Genomic DNA, 18,188 nt, shown 5'->3' on the forward strand with positions numbered 1-18,188 from the left:
TGTGATAAACCCCATTCAATCTACTGGATCATATTTTTTCTCATGACACCTGCAGGAAATGCTTGCTTATCCCTATACTTTTATAGCTTATGGGGGATTTATCTCCTATTTATCTGGATACACACACAGACACGCACCCAGCCATCTTAATTACTACCGACTAAAATTCATACATTACTTAATTTTCACTCTAAAGTAGCTCTTTCCCTCTGCTGGCTGCTACATAAAAGATTGATGCAATGAGAGGATTTTTTTTTTTTCCCCCAAAGCTTTGGATTTGTTGGACCGGTTATACAGTGACCTATATATCAAAACCATTTATATTACATTTGGGATAAAAATACAATTAAACAACTGACAATGTTTTCTGTTTATCACATGTCTAAGAACACATCAATATATATATTTCTCTTTTGTTTTGCTTCACTTTACATTTTATTCACAGACATTTAAATGCGTTCACAAGACTATATTTCTTTTCCCAAAATGACAGCAGTTACATTAAAATGATTTGGGGAAGGGAAATAGCCAGAGTGAGTTCTAATAATAGTGCCTGTGTCCAGCACCGTTGATGAATGTGTCCCTTTCACTGTTTATGTACGTTTAGGAGTTCTGCATACAATTTTCTTGAAGGCTTTTCTGAAATCCCTGTTGAAAATAGTGTATATTATGGGGTTCACCGAACTGTTGCAGTAGCCAATCCAAAAGAAAAGATTGAAAAGTGCTCCCGGGATGTAGCAGCTGTCTCTGCAGATAGCTCGAAGACTGTAAGTGAAGAAGAAGGGGAACCAGCAAAGCACAAACACCCCCATCACCACCGCCAACACGAAGGTGAAACGCTTCTCCCTCATCTGGGCCACTTTGGTTTTGTTGGCCGCGGCCAGCTGCTGTCTCTCCGCCGGGGTCTTCTGCTCCGGGTAGAGCTGGGAGGCCCGGGCCGAGGCCCAGGACAGGCGGCAGTTTTGGGGTGGGCAGCAGTCCGAGCCCTCCACCTTCCTCCGCTTGGTGAAGCGGTGATTGCGGGGTTTAGTGTCCGACGGGCTGCAGCTCTCCTCCAGGTCGATGTCGTCCAGCTCGCCCTGTCTCGGTTGATGGCTGCCCGAGCTTTGGCTGCTGGGGCTCTCCATCTCAAACCGGTCTTTCCTGACGAAACAGGTCTCCGATTGAGACGGTTCCCTCACCAGGCCGTTCTTGGCCACGAACACGGTGGAGGAGCGCTGTTTGGCCACTTTATAGATCTTACAGTAGACCAGAATCATGATGAGACCCGGAGCGAAGAAGGACACCAGGCAGGAGGAGAGGATGTACCAAGTCTCATCGTTCAGCTCGCACTCCCGGTCATCGTGTTTGGGCATGAGAAGAGGGGGAAAGGAGATGATGGCAGATATTAACCAAACTACAGCAATCATGGACTTGATCCGCTTTGGGGTCCGCTTCAAGTTGTAGCTGACCGCCTTTGTGACGGACCAGTAGCGGTCCAGGCTGATGGCGCACAGGTGCACGATGGATGAGGTGCAGAAGAGCACATCCAGAGCCAGATAGAAGGCGCACCAAGTGCTTCCAAAGTACCAGTAGCCCATGATCTCATTGGCCAGAGAGAAGGGGATGACCAGCGTGGCCACTAGGATGTCCGCGGATGCCAGAGACACCAGGAAAAGGTTCTGCGGGGCGCGGAGAGCCCGGCTGGTCAGCACCGCCACGATCACCAGCACGTTACCGACAATGGTGACAGAGATGATGACAGAAACCACCAGGACGATGAGCGCAGTGGCCGCCTGAGTGTGTGGCAGAGCGAACCGTGCTCCCGTGCTGTTCTGGTCGTTGGAAACGTTTTCCACCAACGTCTCTAACTGGGTTAAATCCATGCTGGCTCCACTTGGTCCCGCCGTATCATGTTTGTCTCTTTGCGCCCCTTTCCTTTCCCACAACAGCTGAGACCGGGTGTGCTGGGCTGGCTCCCTCTAACGCATTTGGATGCGCGTAACGCTCCTGGTCCTCACCATCAGCGGGTAGTCTGACTGAAAAAACTACACAAGCACAAACACACGCCTCAAACAACAAACTCTTACTCACAGCACCCCCTCCCAGATAGACATACAGTGGTCCCAGTGTATATACATCACAATGGAGACGGATTAAAGAGTTCCCGGAGTCCACAGTCCGGTGGTAAAGACATTTCTGTGAATTCGCATCGTGCGTAATGCTGCTTCTGCGTTTTGGTCAACATCGCTTTGGAGAGGCTCGGAGATGCTCACAGCTCGTGATGAATGCCCATACAGGCGTGAGGTGACATCACTGTGAAGCCCAACCCACCTCCAAAAGGAGAGAGACAGAGAACATTGTTTATAGAAATAAGGAAGCGATGTCTTAGAATAATTTTAGTCTGTTTGATTTCAGAAACTCTAAACCTTGTCTATTTGCATGTTTAACCATTCTCAGCCCTACTTGGAGGCCATAGTCTGCTCAGGGTATAATGGGAAAAAATGTCTTAGAGAAACCTCGCATTGTAATCATTTAAATTGTAGTCTGTAGTGTGAGGTGGACATGTACAGTCGCTGATGGATGTGGAGGTGAAACGGTACAGCTGGAGTTTTCTCTGAACTTTACCGGTGCTGTAAGGCTGCTAATCAGGAGGCCACGGTCGTCAGAGTAAAACGCCTTTAATGGATCAAAAAATGACTGATCTGGATTTGGGTTTTGTCTCTGAAGTTTAGAGATGGACAACGTTTCTGCACCTCTGCAGCACCCAGACTCCTTCCCGTTCATAGACTATAATTTAGATTTGGTCAGTGGTGAATTAGCCAGAGGTTACCATGATACCTGTTGTTTAGACGGTTCCCCCTGTTTGCTCTGGAGGTTCTGTTATATAACATGTATTAATGCATTGTTGGGCAGCCAGTGCTATGGCCAGGGGATATTTACCAGTCGGTGGTGATGCAAAGAGACATGCACATGGCCAGTTAGGGGTCATTGAAAAATAATTCTATGAAATAAAAACGCCGCTGAGCTGATGATAAGACTGTAGCTCTGCCTAACAGATGCACCTCACTGATTTTGGATAAAAAAGAAAAAAAAAGATATATAAATAGTGTCTGTCAGTGTGGGATTTGCAGTCCAGCTAAAGCTGTGTGACGGATGCCAACAGTTGTGTGTGGATGTGTGTGTATGTTCAGTGTTCATCCTCGAAAGTGAGTTGCCAAGAGGCTCAACAAGAGCATCTTTTAGTGCCTACAGTGTGATGAAACATAGAAGTTACAAAGGAGGTATTGGAGGAGAGCTCGCTGTCCATCTTGTTTCCCCTCTTTTTCTTTGCTCCATCCTCTCTCAGTCTGATCTCACCTCACTGGATGAATGTAAAAAAGCACGAAGATCATCTAAAAGGTGACTGTCACTATATATCAGTGGTCTGTAGACGTTCCCTTAAGGGTGTACCTGCTGCATAAAAACAGAAAAAACACTGACCTTACTATCCAGCGTCGTCCAAACATGCTCTTTACAAGCATAAAACCGAAGTTCTATGAATGAGAGAAAATACTGTATCATTTTATTGCCCCAACTGTGCGTCCTAAAGGGAGCATAACTGTCTAGCAAGAACAAAATAAGAGAAATCTGAATTTTGTCACCCTTTATAGAAAATGTTATTAGTAGAGAATTTATGATATGATAATATTAAATATGTCCTGTGACCTTCCAAAATTTTCTGGTATGAGGTAACACAGTCATTTGTGGACACACACTTTATGAAAGTGGCCGCTGACAAACTGACAGAGTAACATATTGTATCCCCTTAAAATGGTACCTGCCTGTATGGAGGTATATTTGACAGCCAGTGTGCGTTTCCCCTCAGAGTTGATGTGATGCTGTTGTCATGTTGAAGCAGGAAAATTGCACAAGAATAAGGATGAGCTTTCAGCAGAATAAGACACCCTACCACACTGCAAAGATTATTCAGGAATGGTTTTAGGGACACAGTAATAAGTTAAAGGGGTTGACTCAGCTTTCAGCTTCCCCAGATCTCAATCCAAACAAGCATCTGTGGGATGTACGAGACAAATCAGTGAAATCCATGGAATTTACAGGACTTAAAGGATATGCTGCTAAGGTCTTTTTGCCAGATGGAGTCCAACATCCAGGGCTGTTTTGGTACAGTAGCTACAATATTAAGGAGGTGGTCTCAGTATTTAGGCTGAGTGGTGTGTGTATGGAAAAATGCAGGTATGTCTATACCTATTTACAAGCTATTTACTGTTTATTGTACTCTGTATATCTTGACATAGTAAAATGTTAAAACTATTTTGATGCTGTCACAGGAAAAGGATTTTGTGTTCTCAGAAAAAGTAAATCTGAAAAATCATCACAAATAAACACATGTTCCTTCCAGGCTATTTCTATTCTGAGTAATACACAATACCTAGCATCCTGTTGCCTCTGGATCCAGCATCCTGTTATGATGTACATATACATAAAAGCTCCCCTGTGTGCCTAAAGGCTTTCCTACAAATTAAGAAAGTGTACAAATCGTATTTCTTGCCAACCTCTTCATTACGAACAATCATTTACTGCCACATTTTTTCATGTTAGCAACACTGAGGCCACTCAAGTGTCAGGCGGATCAAAAACGTTTATTGAGTCATCCAAACAGTTTTAATCTTGTCAAATCATCAATCAACAGATAAGCGCCATGATTGACAACTTTTACCTCTGCCAGCAGGTAATGTTGTGAGTGGTGAGGATTTAGTTATAATTGCTGCCTCCTAGAAATTATTCTATAGCTAAGTAGTAATTTGCTTGCACCATTTTCCAGCCAAACAAATGTTGATTGCTGAGATACTTGGATGGATGGATGGATAGTTTTTAGCAGCAGCTAGAAGAGAGTGGGATAGAGAGGTGCTCATGAGGAATGAGCAGGACTGGGTTGCCTTTTGTAATTAGACATTGGGAAAAGAATTATAATATGGTGACATATGATGATGCTGTTAACACTATTTCTTGACAATAGACTGACAAAAGACTGCGTAGATGAAAAGAGAAGAGCTCCTTTGTGAGGGCAGTCAACTGATGGCTGTTTTTCTCTTGTCTCAATCCTCTTACCTTCCTGTTTTCTTCTGAGGAAGGCATTCTGGCTGAATGTGAGCAGAACCCACTGCTGTGTTATGTAACGCTCCAAGAATAAATAGCTTGAGGTGGTGTGTAAAAACCTCAATCTCAGGTTGCAGGTGATTTTTTTTTTTTTTTATAGCAAATATTTTCTTCAGAGAATTCAGCCACGGCCCTACGTGATAGTACCATGATACTGTAATACCGTATATGTGTAAATAGAGCACAAGTGTGTGTATGTGTGCTACAGGATCCTTGTTGTTGTGTTTACGTGTGCGAATTAAGTGTAGAAAAGAGTGGGAGGGGATTTTATGTCTCTCTCTCTTTCTGTGAGTTCACAGTCACACTGTGATTCCCATGTTCTTTCAGTGAGCTCACATCTAGCTTGCCACCCTCTCGTATCACTGCTCTTGCTGTCAGTGGGCTTGGCAGGTTTGAATAAATACATGACCACTGACCTTTGCTGTGTCCCAAACAAACATGACTTCTCTCCCGTTTTGTTTCTGCAGCGCTGGAATAAAGCACACTGGAAATTGAAAGTGTGACCGGTTTAATGAAGTCCTGAAGGTCACATGTGTCACCACATTTCCAGATAGAAGTATCACCTCAAATTGTGAGTGAGGTCAGTACGAATCCAAACAGGATCACAGAGCAATATTGATAATGCCAAATAAATACTTACAATTTATTCACATTTGAAGTACATTACATAAATACTTTAGATATAAGTTTCAAAGGAACTCATCAACTTGTTTCAAGGGGCTTACTTACGTAATGGTTGTGTTGACATCCAGCAGTGGGAGGTACTTTCATAATTCACTGCCTGCCACCTCTCTCTTTCTCGCGAGACCTGAACAAATGGTCATTCATTCATCCATCTTCTACCGCTTATCCGTTCCTGGGTCGCTGGGGATGCTGGAGCCAATCCCAGCTCACATTGGACGAGGGCGGGGTCCACCCTGAACAGGTCACCAGTCCATCACAGGGCCAACACACAGAGACAGACAGACCAACAACCACTCACACTCACAACTCACTCTAAGAGAATAGCCTTCCTGCCAAAAAACTTAGATCAGTGACTTCATCCATCTCATTTAAAGGGGAAGAAGGACATTTGTAACTGTTTGAAAGTGTCTTTTGTTCAAGGTGTTTGATGTGATTTGGTGATTTAAAATGAGGAAACGAAAACATTAGTGAGTGTGGGGAGCCTTCAGCAAATAAACCTTATTTTGTCTTCAGTACTGCACTGTCAGGAATGGGAAAGTCCTCATGAAAAAGGAAAGTGATGACTCCAATCACATTATCATTGGTCGCTGTGATAAACAATAAACAAGTTTTTAGATGATGTAGAGGGACCACTGGTGCTGATTACTCCATTTAGGGGATTTCATGACACTTAGAATAGTCAGTTAGGATAGTTACACATAGGTGCAAATGTTCAATGAATAAAAAAACAGAAGAAATACATCTATTCTTAGTTTTGCAACTTCTGAACTGTAGTGCCAGGTGAGGGTGCAAAGAAAGGGACAGTGTACCTCTATATGTGAAGAAAACAAATTTGATCATGTGATGGTTACATTACTTTATTCTGATTGTAGTTTCCACATTTTATCCTGCAATTAGGTTATCCAAATGAAATGTTCATGGCAAATGCTATACTCTGTAAACATCAACATTTTAATTGCCATTGCAGATGCATCTTGCTAATCTTAGCATTTAGCTCAAAGTGCTGCTGTGTAATTACAACATTAGTTTTTATACTTGGAGCTTTACGATACAGAGTTATACATTAGTTCTTCCAACCAATAGGAAAAAGACAGAGAGTTAAGAGTTAAGAGTTAATACTGATGACATAACTCCCAATCCAGCCACCGGGCCTAGTGCTAATTAACGTGTTTTTTCTGACCTTATTTGACTTTGACCTTGTTCACTGTTAGTATTGCATCACCCTGCACAGCACTCCCTTTTTATTTTTTACTATCACAGGAAACATCTCTGTTTATTACCTGTGAGTAATTTTGTTGGCAGATCATGCTGCATTCTCAGATGCACATTACATACAGGAATAAAAGATCAGAGAAGGCAAAGGAGAACCACCTCCAGTATTTCTAAGCTTTAATTTCTATCATCATTGATTCACTAGTGTTTTTATTTTTCTATCCTAAAGATGGGAGATAGAAGCAGCCAGTGCAAGCAGTTATTGCAATCAAAAGACACAACAACTGGGGGTGATAGACTTAGATAGACTGATAAAGTCCAGGGTTTTGAATCAGGTTGGTCTTGAATAACATTTCTTTTTGTTATCAGACACTATATTGAGGAATAATCATGGTTCCACCAAAAACTGAAAACAGAAAACTGAAATTGTGTTTTCCACAAACACAAATTATCTATGTATAAAAACCTTCGAATCTATAGCTGGAGATTAGACTTTTGCTTTTCAAGGTTACAACGAGCAAACATGAGGAAACTTTACCCTCATTGGAAGCTCCAAAAATTAATTGTACAAATCATATGCGCCACATTTCCTTTTTTTTTTTCTTGTTTTGTTACAATGTTGTGGTGTCTGCCTGGTCTGTATCCAGTGATTCAAAGCTTCCCAATCATCCAGCAGAGGCTACAATTGTGACATCCATCAGCCTCTGGGGTCACAAATTGTAGAGTGACTAATTGGATTCTGGCCCACCATAATTTTCTTTTGTCTCTCAATGTGGCACACTGCCAGTCAAATTCATAAAGAATATTACACAAACATATAACAAAAATAGTATTTTTCTGTAATTATCTATTTTTTTTTATATTGGTGCATTAGTGCTTAAATTGTTTATGATAAATTGTCTGATTTCTTTTTCACAACTGCTGCACACCCTTAGTTTCTGTGAGTAATAAATACTGGTTGGTAACATAATCAAATGATAATAGATTTCTGGAAACAGTGTGCTTGATGAACATTCAGTGTGCCAACAAGTATATTTCCACAAAATTTGACATTTTCTGATTTTTTTTTTCTTAACACACCTGTTACCAAACGATGCTGTTTGCATACAAGTGTATTTCCTACCTTAGCTTATTTGTTCAGGTATTTTCTCTTTTAATAATGTGCACTCTCTGTGGTAAGAGACCAGATGTGACCTTTGACTCGCTGCAGTGGAAAATGTTGACCAACTCCTCTGGAGCCTTGACTGGCTCGGATGGGACAGGTAGGGACGCAGGTGGTTGTCACTAAGTGAGAGTCAGATATCGCCTCTCAAAAGAAGAAATGACTTGTCTTTATGTGGACTGATTATTCTGTTGCTGTTTCTGTTCTGGCATGTTGTTGAACATTATATCTCCAATGGTTTTGCCATATTTTTTTTTTTTTTTACATTTTTATTGACATTTTTATTTGATATATTATTTGATTTTATATTTGATTTATTTGAAACATAATTCCTCCTGTGTGTGCTGCAGGAGTCTTGTGCCTTTGGTCAGGAACTCCATAAAATACTTGGATAAGTACTTCCAGCATGCTTTGCAGCCAATCAAAAGCAAATGTTTTTAATAGCATGGTTATCATTTGGAATCTCCTGGTAAAACCTATAACAGTTGTTTTTGTTTGTGCTGTTTATGTGTCAGGCAGCTAAAGAAAAGAAACTTTTCCTGCAGTCAGTAAACATATCGGACTCAGCAAAGAAAACTAAGTCTGAAGCTGATGCAAAGAGAAGTCATGGGACACCTTGAGAATTTCCCTTTTGAAAATGGATGTGAAGAAATACAATGTGCAATAGGTTCAAGTTCTGTCTTTATTAGCTTCCAGTTTGGTAACAGAGGTTTACACAGAAAAAGAGCATAGTGGAAGAATACTGCGTGTTTCATATCACCTGTGATTCCAGAATAAAAGGTGCCAACAAAGATCACATTCTGGGACAGCAAAACTTTGGAAACAAAATTTCACAGTTTATTAGTGGGTTATGAACTACCTCATGTCCCTGTGCAGTCACTGTTTCCAGCCAAGAAACAGCCTAGCATCTATTGGGTTATTTCTTGTTTTTTGTTTTTTTTGTTTGTTTGTTTGTTTTTTTTATATATATTTGAGCTGTTGCAAACAAATAGTTTAATAAAAAGTCATTGTAATTCTTACCAGGCCCCCCATTTTGGTTGAAAACAAAGACTTGTAGAGTATTCTGCCCTCAGTTCAATGCTATTCACAGATCTCATCAAACATATTTTTTGAAGCCAGCTGGCCTAATTTTAGACATTACTACTTTGCAGTGCAACTCCTAATGAGTACAGACATGCTTTTGTTCACCTTTTGAAACAGGAAACCACATGGTCTGTGGCTGATAAAGTGTTTCATCCCAAATGTTTGTCCATGTATGGCCAGTAGAGTGTTTGGAGGCTCACCTGGGATTTAAAACATCTCCATAGCTCTCCCTCTTTGTCTAACTGGTCTTGGACCACTGTTTGCAGCTGACCTAACTTTCACATTATGGTAATAATTGATTTAATGCACTGAATAACTGACTGACCATCATCATTTTTCATCAATCATTGTTGCATGTCTGATGTTATTACCCATAAAATATCATGGTACTTTTATGAAAAACATTGTTCAGTTTGTTTTTGAATTGAAATAAGATTTGTAGTTCATGGCAATTCACAGCATCAACACACTCACTCTGAGCATTAAAGGTAAAGATAATTATCCAAAATCCAAACATGAACATGAAAAGACACACAGACTTAAAAGTAAGTATTCATTAATTCATTTAGTCTTTACCTCAAGCAATTTAGATTTACAATCCATAGCACTCCTATTAAAGTTTAACATTATTGATTAAGTGGCTAGGTTGTGAATGCCTCCATGTACCTGTGTTCTTTGTGGGTTGTGATGGTTGAAGCCATCTGAGACTATCCGATTATAGGAATTCCATATAAAAATGCATAATTCTTTGAAAAACAAGCTACAAAATTATAATTTTTTGCTGGAATAATTCCTATTTTTCCTGTCAACATTATAACCAAGGCTGAATATGAACAATAATTCAATTTGCACTTACACTTACAATATGCTTATCATAGTTGCTGCGTCCTTATCAAATAAACACCACACTGTGTATATATATGTCACAGCTCTCCATCGAAAGGAAGCAGCTTTTAAGGATATCGTAGCTACACAAAAACACCATCTCATGGGCTTTTAACAGGAAATGAAACTACAAAATATGATGCAGCATTTGGTTCATGTGTCATCTGTGAATGGTTTACCAAATGTGGAAATACATTACATCTTTATCCTGCAGCCTCTGCTATGACACAGTGGGTTTATAATGCTGTAGCACCAGGTTTTATATTCCACACTTTTTCATATGTTGCTGTGCTCACAGAGGTTCAGATATAAACCCCATGGGATTGGAGGAGTTATAAAAGTTAGTGTTGTAGAGTCTAATTGGATGATATTTTTCACTTTATGTCACCACAGTGACAAACAGACAGCCCTCAGAAGAGGACATAAAACTCAGCAGCCTCTTTGCATGTGCACAGTTAAGAGTAAGAGGCATTAAGGGGTAACAAAGGCCTGATAAAAACATCTGCTTAGTTCAGTTTCTGGATGTAGTACTGCAAAGAGTTTACAGATGAATGATTGCTAAAAACTGTCCTGTGTGGACATATTTATCACATTTTCAAATGTTCTGTACAGCACAAGTGCACTCCAGTGGTGAGAAGTGAAACTACACATCACCTACGGATTTTTTGTAGAGAATTTGATTGTTTTTAATTTTTGACATACACAAGCCTATAACATGTACTGTGCATGTCGTCTTGTTAAAAATGGCTGTCTTCCTGCATCAAAATCTCCAATACAAACTGTCAGTGACACCCAAGGTGGAACCAATTGTAATGGGAAACATTTTACATTTTTTGGTTCCTGTCATAGTAATTACACGTTTCAAAGTATTACAAAAATTTTTGGAATTACTAATTTACAAAAGTATTATTGCTCTATTTGATTGTTCCAGTATTGGCAATGTGACAGTAGATGTGTCATTTCTCATTGTGACAAGGAATGAGGATAAAGCAAAAAATAATGCCAGGAAGGAATTACAGTTCCAACTTCCACTTCATCTGGTGTTTGATGAATAGATCCAAATACCTTCACACCTTCAGAAAAACAATCAATTGCTGCTCCATTAGACATGTGTTACATTTGTTGGAGTTTATTGGAGTTTTGGCAATAAATTCAGTCTCACGATAATCAATGTGCATTTTTATGTTGCGGTGAGTTTTGTGATGCTACAGAGGTTGTGTGTTCATCTGTCTACTGCAGAACTATGTAGGAAGTAGTGGACCTGTTCGAAGGTAGAGAGGACATGGGTCAGGGAAAAACTTCGAAACTTTGGTGCAGTTCCTGGTCATTTAGTATGAATTACCTTTTTTCCCCCCTTTTCATGTGTATGTTGGCTTTGTGTGTCCTCTGGGTAAATCCTTGGCAGTGTTGAGGAGGCGACTTTTACTGCAAACTGTTTGTTCACATGTCATAACATGAACCATAAAACGGAGAGCCTCCGCTCTTCATGGGACTGTATCTGACGTGTCAGGCTGATCTTTGGCTCACTACCTTGAACATGACAGGCTGCAGACTGCGCCTTCACCCTCCGGTACAGTAGGTGGAGATGTGGGCAGCTGTGTCGCCGGCCATGATCCGCAGTGCCAAAGAGGGGAAATGTTAACGAAACCAGGAAGCATCAAAGTTCAAAATTGAACCAGGTTGATGTCACCTGGTTTCATTGTTTTTTTTTTTTTTGTTTGTTTGTTTTTTTCAGCTTTAAGGATTTTATCTGGCGGGACGTCGCGATCTCTGAAGCTAAGCTAAGACCACAGGAGACCAGGGGAATGCCACAAGTCCAGAGGTTATATGTCTCGCTGCTTTTTGTTTTGTTTTTTTCTGCAAAACACGACGAGCAGCCACACTAACGATGGGTCCTCTCCCTTTAGGACTTCGCGGACTACCGTGGGCCCACTCCGGGGGACGCCCTGCTAAGTCGGCCGTCGGGCCGTAGCTTCGCGGGAGCTGCTTGCGATTGTCCGTCTCCTCTGGAGCGGCATGAGAGCTGAGACATGGCCGACGTGATCACCCTCAGCTCGGACGATTCTGACGTGGAGGTGGTCGGCTCTTTCCCCTCCAAGGCTGAGCCGCTGCCCCTCTCGGCCGTGCGGATTGACGTCGACGCCGTGAACGTCAACTGCCCGCAGGTAAGCGCGCGGCGAGCAGCCGCGCCGTTGCCGTTGCCGTAGAAACCGCCGCGCCCGACCTGACGTTTGGAGCCGCTAATGTTTTATTCGTTCAGAAAGTGGAACTTAAAGCGGTCAAACGTGTTTGAAGCCCGCCTGAGGCTCACCCAGTTAGTGTCTGCTCGCTAGCGCCGTCCTCAGTCAGATGAACCTTCTTTTCTTTTTTTCTCCTGTTTGTGCTGGTTTGTGTTAAGATCCAAAGCCAAGTTAGCAACAGCAGTTCGTCGTTAGTCTGTTGTTTGGATAGTTTTCCTGTGTAGACGAGGAGAAAGGTTTACCCACTGGACTCTCTCTGAATAGAAAGGAGCCAAAGCTTGATAATTCATCTATGTGTTTATGCAACCACAATGTTAATGACATCTCTTTTTGTTTCACTTGTCCCCTTTTCTAGCATTATATTGATCTCTCCGATCCAAGGTGGACTCTGCCAGAGCTTAAGCAGCGCAAAAGACAAAGTTCCCCTTCCATCGCCTTGGTAGACTTGACTGAAAGCGACGAAGAAATTGGGATAGAGAGGACGGAAGTTTTGCCACCAAGGGACAGTCCAGAAAAAGAAGAAAGCTCAAATAAAAACCAAACCTCAAATAATCAGGATTTTAATTTACAAACATGCTCTTCAAGGGACTCAGCTGCTCCACAGCAGGACTGTGGCGTTTTCGTTCCAGAGAAGAGATGTTTGAACTCTCAAACACAAAAACAGCAGGACAATAATGTGCATCCCAACCATTACACACCAACTGTAAAGCTGAGACGACTGCCCTTTCTTGAAAAAGATGCGAAAGAACTGAAAGAATCAAGCGTTTCTGTGTATTTAACCAAAGAGAGGACACAAAATTCTTTGGTCTCAGGACAGCAAGACGCAAACATCGATGCACCAGAATGCACATTGGAGAGACCTTCTGAATCAAATGGTTCTTTCGTGACATCTTCACAGCATGAGTTTTTTCCTAAGCTAGCCAAATCACTAATCACACAGGAACAACAGGAGAACAGTAATACATTTACAAACGCACAGTTACATAAGCTCTCTGATCACTCAACCCATCCCTCTCCCATTAACACATTGAAATCATCTGAGCTTTTTGACCTTGACTCTCTACCCCACAGAAGTCCTGCTCGTCTTGATACGAAGAGCCCAGTAGCCCTGACACCCACATCTGAACATAACATAACAGTTGAAAATATGCTTGAATGGCAATCGAGGGAGTCTAAGGATGAAAAGGCCTCAAACAGCTCAGGTGTTTTGTGCTGTAGCCTCCCCACTGAACCTGCTTTGTCAGTGTCTGAACCTGAGGACAATGATGAAGGATCTGGGGCTAGGACATACAGAGAGGATGCAGAAATTGATAGTCCACTGTCTTTCCTTTGGCAAGAGGGGAGTGACGCCGAAGAAGTCAACGAAGAGAGAAAATTTAATGATGACTTTCGGGCGGCCAGTCAAGAAGACAGACATTTTGTGTGCCCAGTTACAATGAGGAAACTAATGTCTGGACCATATCAGGCGTTGGTGAGACACTTCTTTCCATGTCTTCTTTTATTGTTGTTTTTTTTTTTTCCTGTTGCAATCATTACACGTTTATTATACTCTTTTCTGTCTTCGTGTTTCCTAAGACTGATGCTGAAGATGAGGGATTTGGAACTCCTGAAGTTCTGTGCCGTCAGAGCTTGAGTCTGGTTTATAGTACCATTGATGAAAACTACTCAGAGGGCACTTTGCAGCTCTTGTCTGACCTACTGCAGCCCAGTTACTATCCCCCCAGAGATATCACAACTCATCTTCTCCGGAACATTCTGCTGGACCCCCAATGTCCTCATCACTTGTGTGTACAGGCCTATAATCTGCTGATGAGAACACAGAGGTGAGGGCAGCCCAAACCTAACTAACATTGGCAGCATTTTTTATTGAAATGCTAAATCTGCTCTTTGTATCTCCTCCATGTCCTCTCTTCTCATCATATCTTTGAACTCAGAGATTAAAGCTTCTTTCTGGTTTCAGACACCACATGGCTGATATAAACACAGTACCATGGGACTGGGAGTTGTTGACCTCAGTCATGGCCAATGAGGTACTAGACTAGGCTAGAGATATTAAAAGCACCACTCCCCAAAATCATACATGCATAATTTCATCTGAACATTTTAAATAATCTAAGAAAAACTATTTGCACCCCTCCTACTTCCTAAGGACTGTACAAAGAGATATCGATGTGAGGTTGTGCGCATGCTCCTGGAGTATGTTGTGCAGACGCTAGAGGACAACTTCCAGGCCAAACGTTCTACTTCGAACATCCACCACTCTATTGCTAAAACCGTGCTGTCATGTGATCGGCAGTTTCCCCGAGTCAGGTGAGTTCTGTAACCAGGGGATAACTTTTGAGTTGCTTTAGGCTCAGCGGTATCATGGCACACTGACATGGTAACATACACTTGTAAGTGCATTGCATTATGTACTGTATGTAAATTAATGCTCCCTTCATAAATCTTTTTCTCAAACACTTTCATATTGTGCAGCTATGGAATTTGTTTACTTTAATTTATATAAATGGGATGGACAAATGTTACAAATGCATTTGACTTTACTTTATTCAAGAAAGTTTAGTACATCAAAAAATGTAATCGTATCAAAGTTTAAGTTCACTCTTTCTGGAAACCTCCAAATTTATGAGACTTGATATTTGATATTACTCCTATTAGTTGTCCTGAAACGACATAAGTTAAACAGTTAAACTCAAATCTTGAACCTGCGAATTTTGAATACACACTAAGGTGATCTAATGATACCGCATGCCTAATAATTGTTGCACTTTTTAAATATATTTTTGGTTATGGCTTTTTTTGTGTGTGTCTCCAGGGAGGTCATCAAGTGGCTTTTTTTTGCCATTATAAAATCGACAGAGCTTGGAGAAAGGAGAGAAACAGTCAGAGAGAGAGATGAACAAATCAGGTGAATTAACTGAGGTGTATGCAGTGGGACCAATCAGTCTGAGACTACACTAAGATTCTTTTATATTTTAATGTAAACCAGAAAATATTCACAAATGATTCCGAAACAAAACAACTAAAGTATTGTAAATCAAATTTATACAAAAAATGTTATTAAGCTCTTAATATTCAGGATTTTCATCAGCAGTCAGAGTTACAACAAACTTAAGTCCACTGAAGCATGAATCCAAGTGAGATGTAGGAGGATTTGATGTGCTGATCAGAGGCTCACCCAAGTAATTCAAGTAATTCAAGTTGCATCCAGTCTTCACCTGCTACTGGTGAACATGATATATTCATTTGTAAAGGAAAAGTTCAATAGGCTGTAAGTAGTCACAGACTTTTTGACCAACGTATGAAGCCTCACTCAGATCTATATGCATTGCTAAGAATTTTTCTGTGATCCAACTGTCCCTTTTTTGTTCAAGTGGACAAACTCTGATTTTTTTGTGCCTTTTCTCTCTTGCAGAATAGTCTCCATCTTCCAGAGGATGTTGACTCTGGCTCTGGAGGTGGACCACTCTCCAGCTCTTACCTCTGTTAAGCTGTCCCAGGAGCTCTTCCATATGCTCATCAGCAATGTGCCTTTGAGAGCACACAGGTGAGAATAAGAGGAAAGACATCAGACTGATCAGGTTTTTGTATTCACCATTAAGGGAATGTTAAAGTGGGAGAGGGATAAAGATTTGTTTTGTACACTTCATTGATATATTTGGCAGGCTTACATGGCAAGACAAAAGCATATGGCATAACACGAAGAACGTTTTACAACTGTCACAACCTGGCTCACAGGAAGGACAAAATATGGAGACTGCACATGACTCTTCAATTTCTTAACAGAAAATAAATTAAGTATGCCATCAGTTCATCAGTAAGGTGTGTAGTGTGTGAACCTATAATGGTGTAAGACAACAAAACATCAAAAATCAACCAAAATCCAACCAAACCTCATCACCCAGCGAGGAGAAAGAGGCTGACTGCTGATATATATATATATATGTATATATGTGTGTGTGTGTGTGTATGTATACATATATATATATATATATATATATATATATATATATATATATATATATATATATATATGTGTATATGTATATGTATACAGTCAAATCAACCCAGATGTAAGCCGTCGCTCCCAACGAGCCACTCCCTAGATCCCAGCAACCGAACAGGAAGCAAAAAGGGATCTAGCCATGAGGCCCACGGCTGTCACAAAACTCTTTTCTAAAGATAATTGTACATCTATGTAAAATTCCATGATTTACTTTATCATTAGAATTCCATATTTACATTTTTTGTTGTCTACATTTGTTCTCATTCTTAGGATGTTGTTGCTAGAGAGCCTGCAGAGCAAGCTGCTGAGATGTAAGCTGTTGGAACATCTGCTGGACTATGCATGCCCAAAGAAAATCTCTCTGCCCATGTCACTGAGTCTCTTGCTTCACTATATGAAGAACTGCACTCTGGCACAAGACCCTACAGTAAGTATTAGACTTGTTGTATCTTTTGTTTTCATTTTCCCCTTGTCAACAAAGCTTACTTCATGTCAGACTTTTTATATAGTTGAATTTAAAATAATTAAAGTTAAATTCATAGTCATGTTTTTTTATTTAACTGTGTAAAAATCTAAAGCTTTCCACAACGAGAAAACATTTCATCCATGACTTATCCAGGATGGCTCTGAAAAATGGCAGAGGTGGGAAGAGTTAGTCCATCTTCTCTGGATGCTGTTGCTCAGCTACAACAAAGCAATGAAAGGTGAGGTTTAGGTAAAACGTGACATTGCGTGTTTTCCCATTTCAGCAGTCCCAGCAGACTGCTCAATAGTCTCTGAGGGATTCTGTAAAATATATGATGATGATGGTGGAGAACTAGTTTTAAAATTATGAACAATCTGTGTTACATAGTAAAGTGATAGAAAATATGGTGAGTTCACCGCCATATTGACCAACCTTGGACAAGATTGCCAATTTTCTGGTTCCAGGAAGTAGACGGTGAATGTGCTTTGTGTCCATTTCCTCTAATTAACATTCACCTTTTCTCAATTTCTCATCACTTACTTCCCCACAACTTGCAGTTGCTTTTGGTATAGACCAATGGATCATCATACATTTCAATAATAAGTGCAGTTGTTTTAGTTAACTGCATTTTGTGTATTCTTAAACTCTTTCATCTCTTATGCCCAGGCTACCTGTGTAGCTCAGCTACTGAACAAAGAGGCAGAGGTGGCATGGTGGTCTACAAGCCAGATGATAAAGTGTCTAAGCCCGCCATTCGTGAAGCTGTGGACAGCTTCCTGTCCAGAGCCAAGGCTGACCTTGGCGAAACATTACCTTTACATGTGGAAGAGTCTCTCACCTATCTACAGGATCACCTGCTAGATGTCTGTCAGTTTTGAAATAAGAATTCCTTGTTTTGGGTTATTTGTTTTAATGAAAGACAAATGGAGCACGGAACTAATTTAATATTTATTTTTTGTACTAGTTTCCTTGCTCACTTTTTATATTTTAAAGACGGTGTTTTAACTGGTTGCATTGAATAAAAAATATTTTACTACAGCTTTTCCTCAAACATGTTAATTTTATATTGTGACTAAGAAAGAGATGTAGGAACCTGTCCGAAAGCATATTTCCACAGATTAAACCATTACATCACTACTTTCACAGCCGATAGTTATTAATAAACTGCTCATCCTGCTAACTGTGCCCAATTCACACATACGCCAGGATATATAAATTAAAGGCTGGTTTCCAAACCATCTGAAATCTTCGTCTATGTCTCAAGGTTTGTATTTACTGTGGTTCAACAGCTGGTTGGACCGTCTGTAGCGG

General features: G+C 40.7%; 2 protein-coding genes across 2 annotated transcripts; one reads left to right on the forward strand and one right to left on the reverse strand.

Moving 5' to 3' along the window:
• Nucleotides 1-397: 397 nt before the first annotated feature.
• Nucleotides 398-2,229, reverse strand: adra2db (adrenergic, alpha-2D-, receptor b). Its single transcript, XM_029512694.1, has 2 exons — nucleotides 2,119-2,229; nucleotides 398-2,027 (listed from the first exon to the last, which is right to left on the reverse strand). The coding sequence occupies exon 2, from the start codon at nucleotides 1,863-1,865 to the stop codon at nucleotides 594-596; it is 1,272 nt and encodes a 423-aa protein (XP_029368554.1). The 5' UTR covers nucleotides 1,866-2,027; nucleotides 2,119-2,229; the 3' UTR covers nucleotides 398-593.
• A 9,568-nt stretch (nucleotides 2,230-11,797) lies between these two features.
• simc1 (SUMO interacting motifs containing 1) lies at nucleotides 11,798-17,993 on the forward strand. The gene is made up of 11 exons (XM_029512778.1): nucleotides 11,798-11,987; nucleotides 12,073-12,330; nucleotides 12,761-13,876; nucleotides 13,981-14,228; nucleotides 14,366-14,435; nucleotides 14,555-14,715; nucleotides 15,221-15,313; nucleotides 15,821-15,952; nucleotides 16,682-16,838; nucleotides 17,031-17,115; nucleotides 17,544-17,993. Exons 2-11 carry the CDS (start codon nucleotides 12,196-12,198, stop codon nucleotides 17,753-17,755), a joined length of 2,409 nt encoding a protein of 802 aa, XP_029368638.1. The 5' UTR covers nucleotides 11,798-11,987; nucleotides 12,073-12,195; the 3' UTR covers nucleotides 17,756-17,993.
• Nucleotides 17,994-18,188: the final 195 nt, after the last annotated feature.

Source organism: Echeneis naucrates, chromosome 10 (assembly GCF_900963305.1).
Source record: "Echeneis naucrates chromosome 10, fEcheNa1.1, whole genome shotgun sequence".
Taxonomy (NCBI): Eukaryota; Metazoa; Chordata; class Actinopteri; order Carangiformes; family Echeneidae; genus Echeneis; species Echeneis naucrates.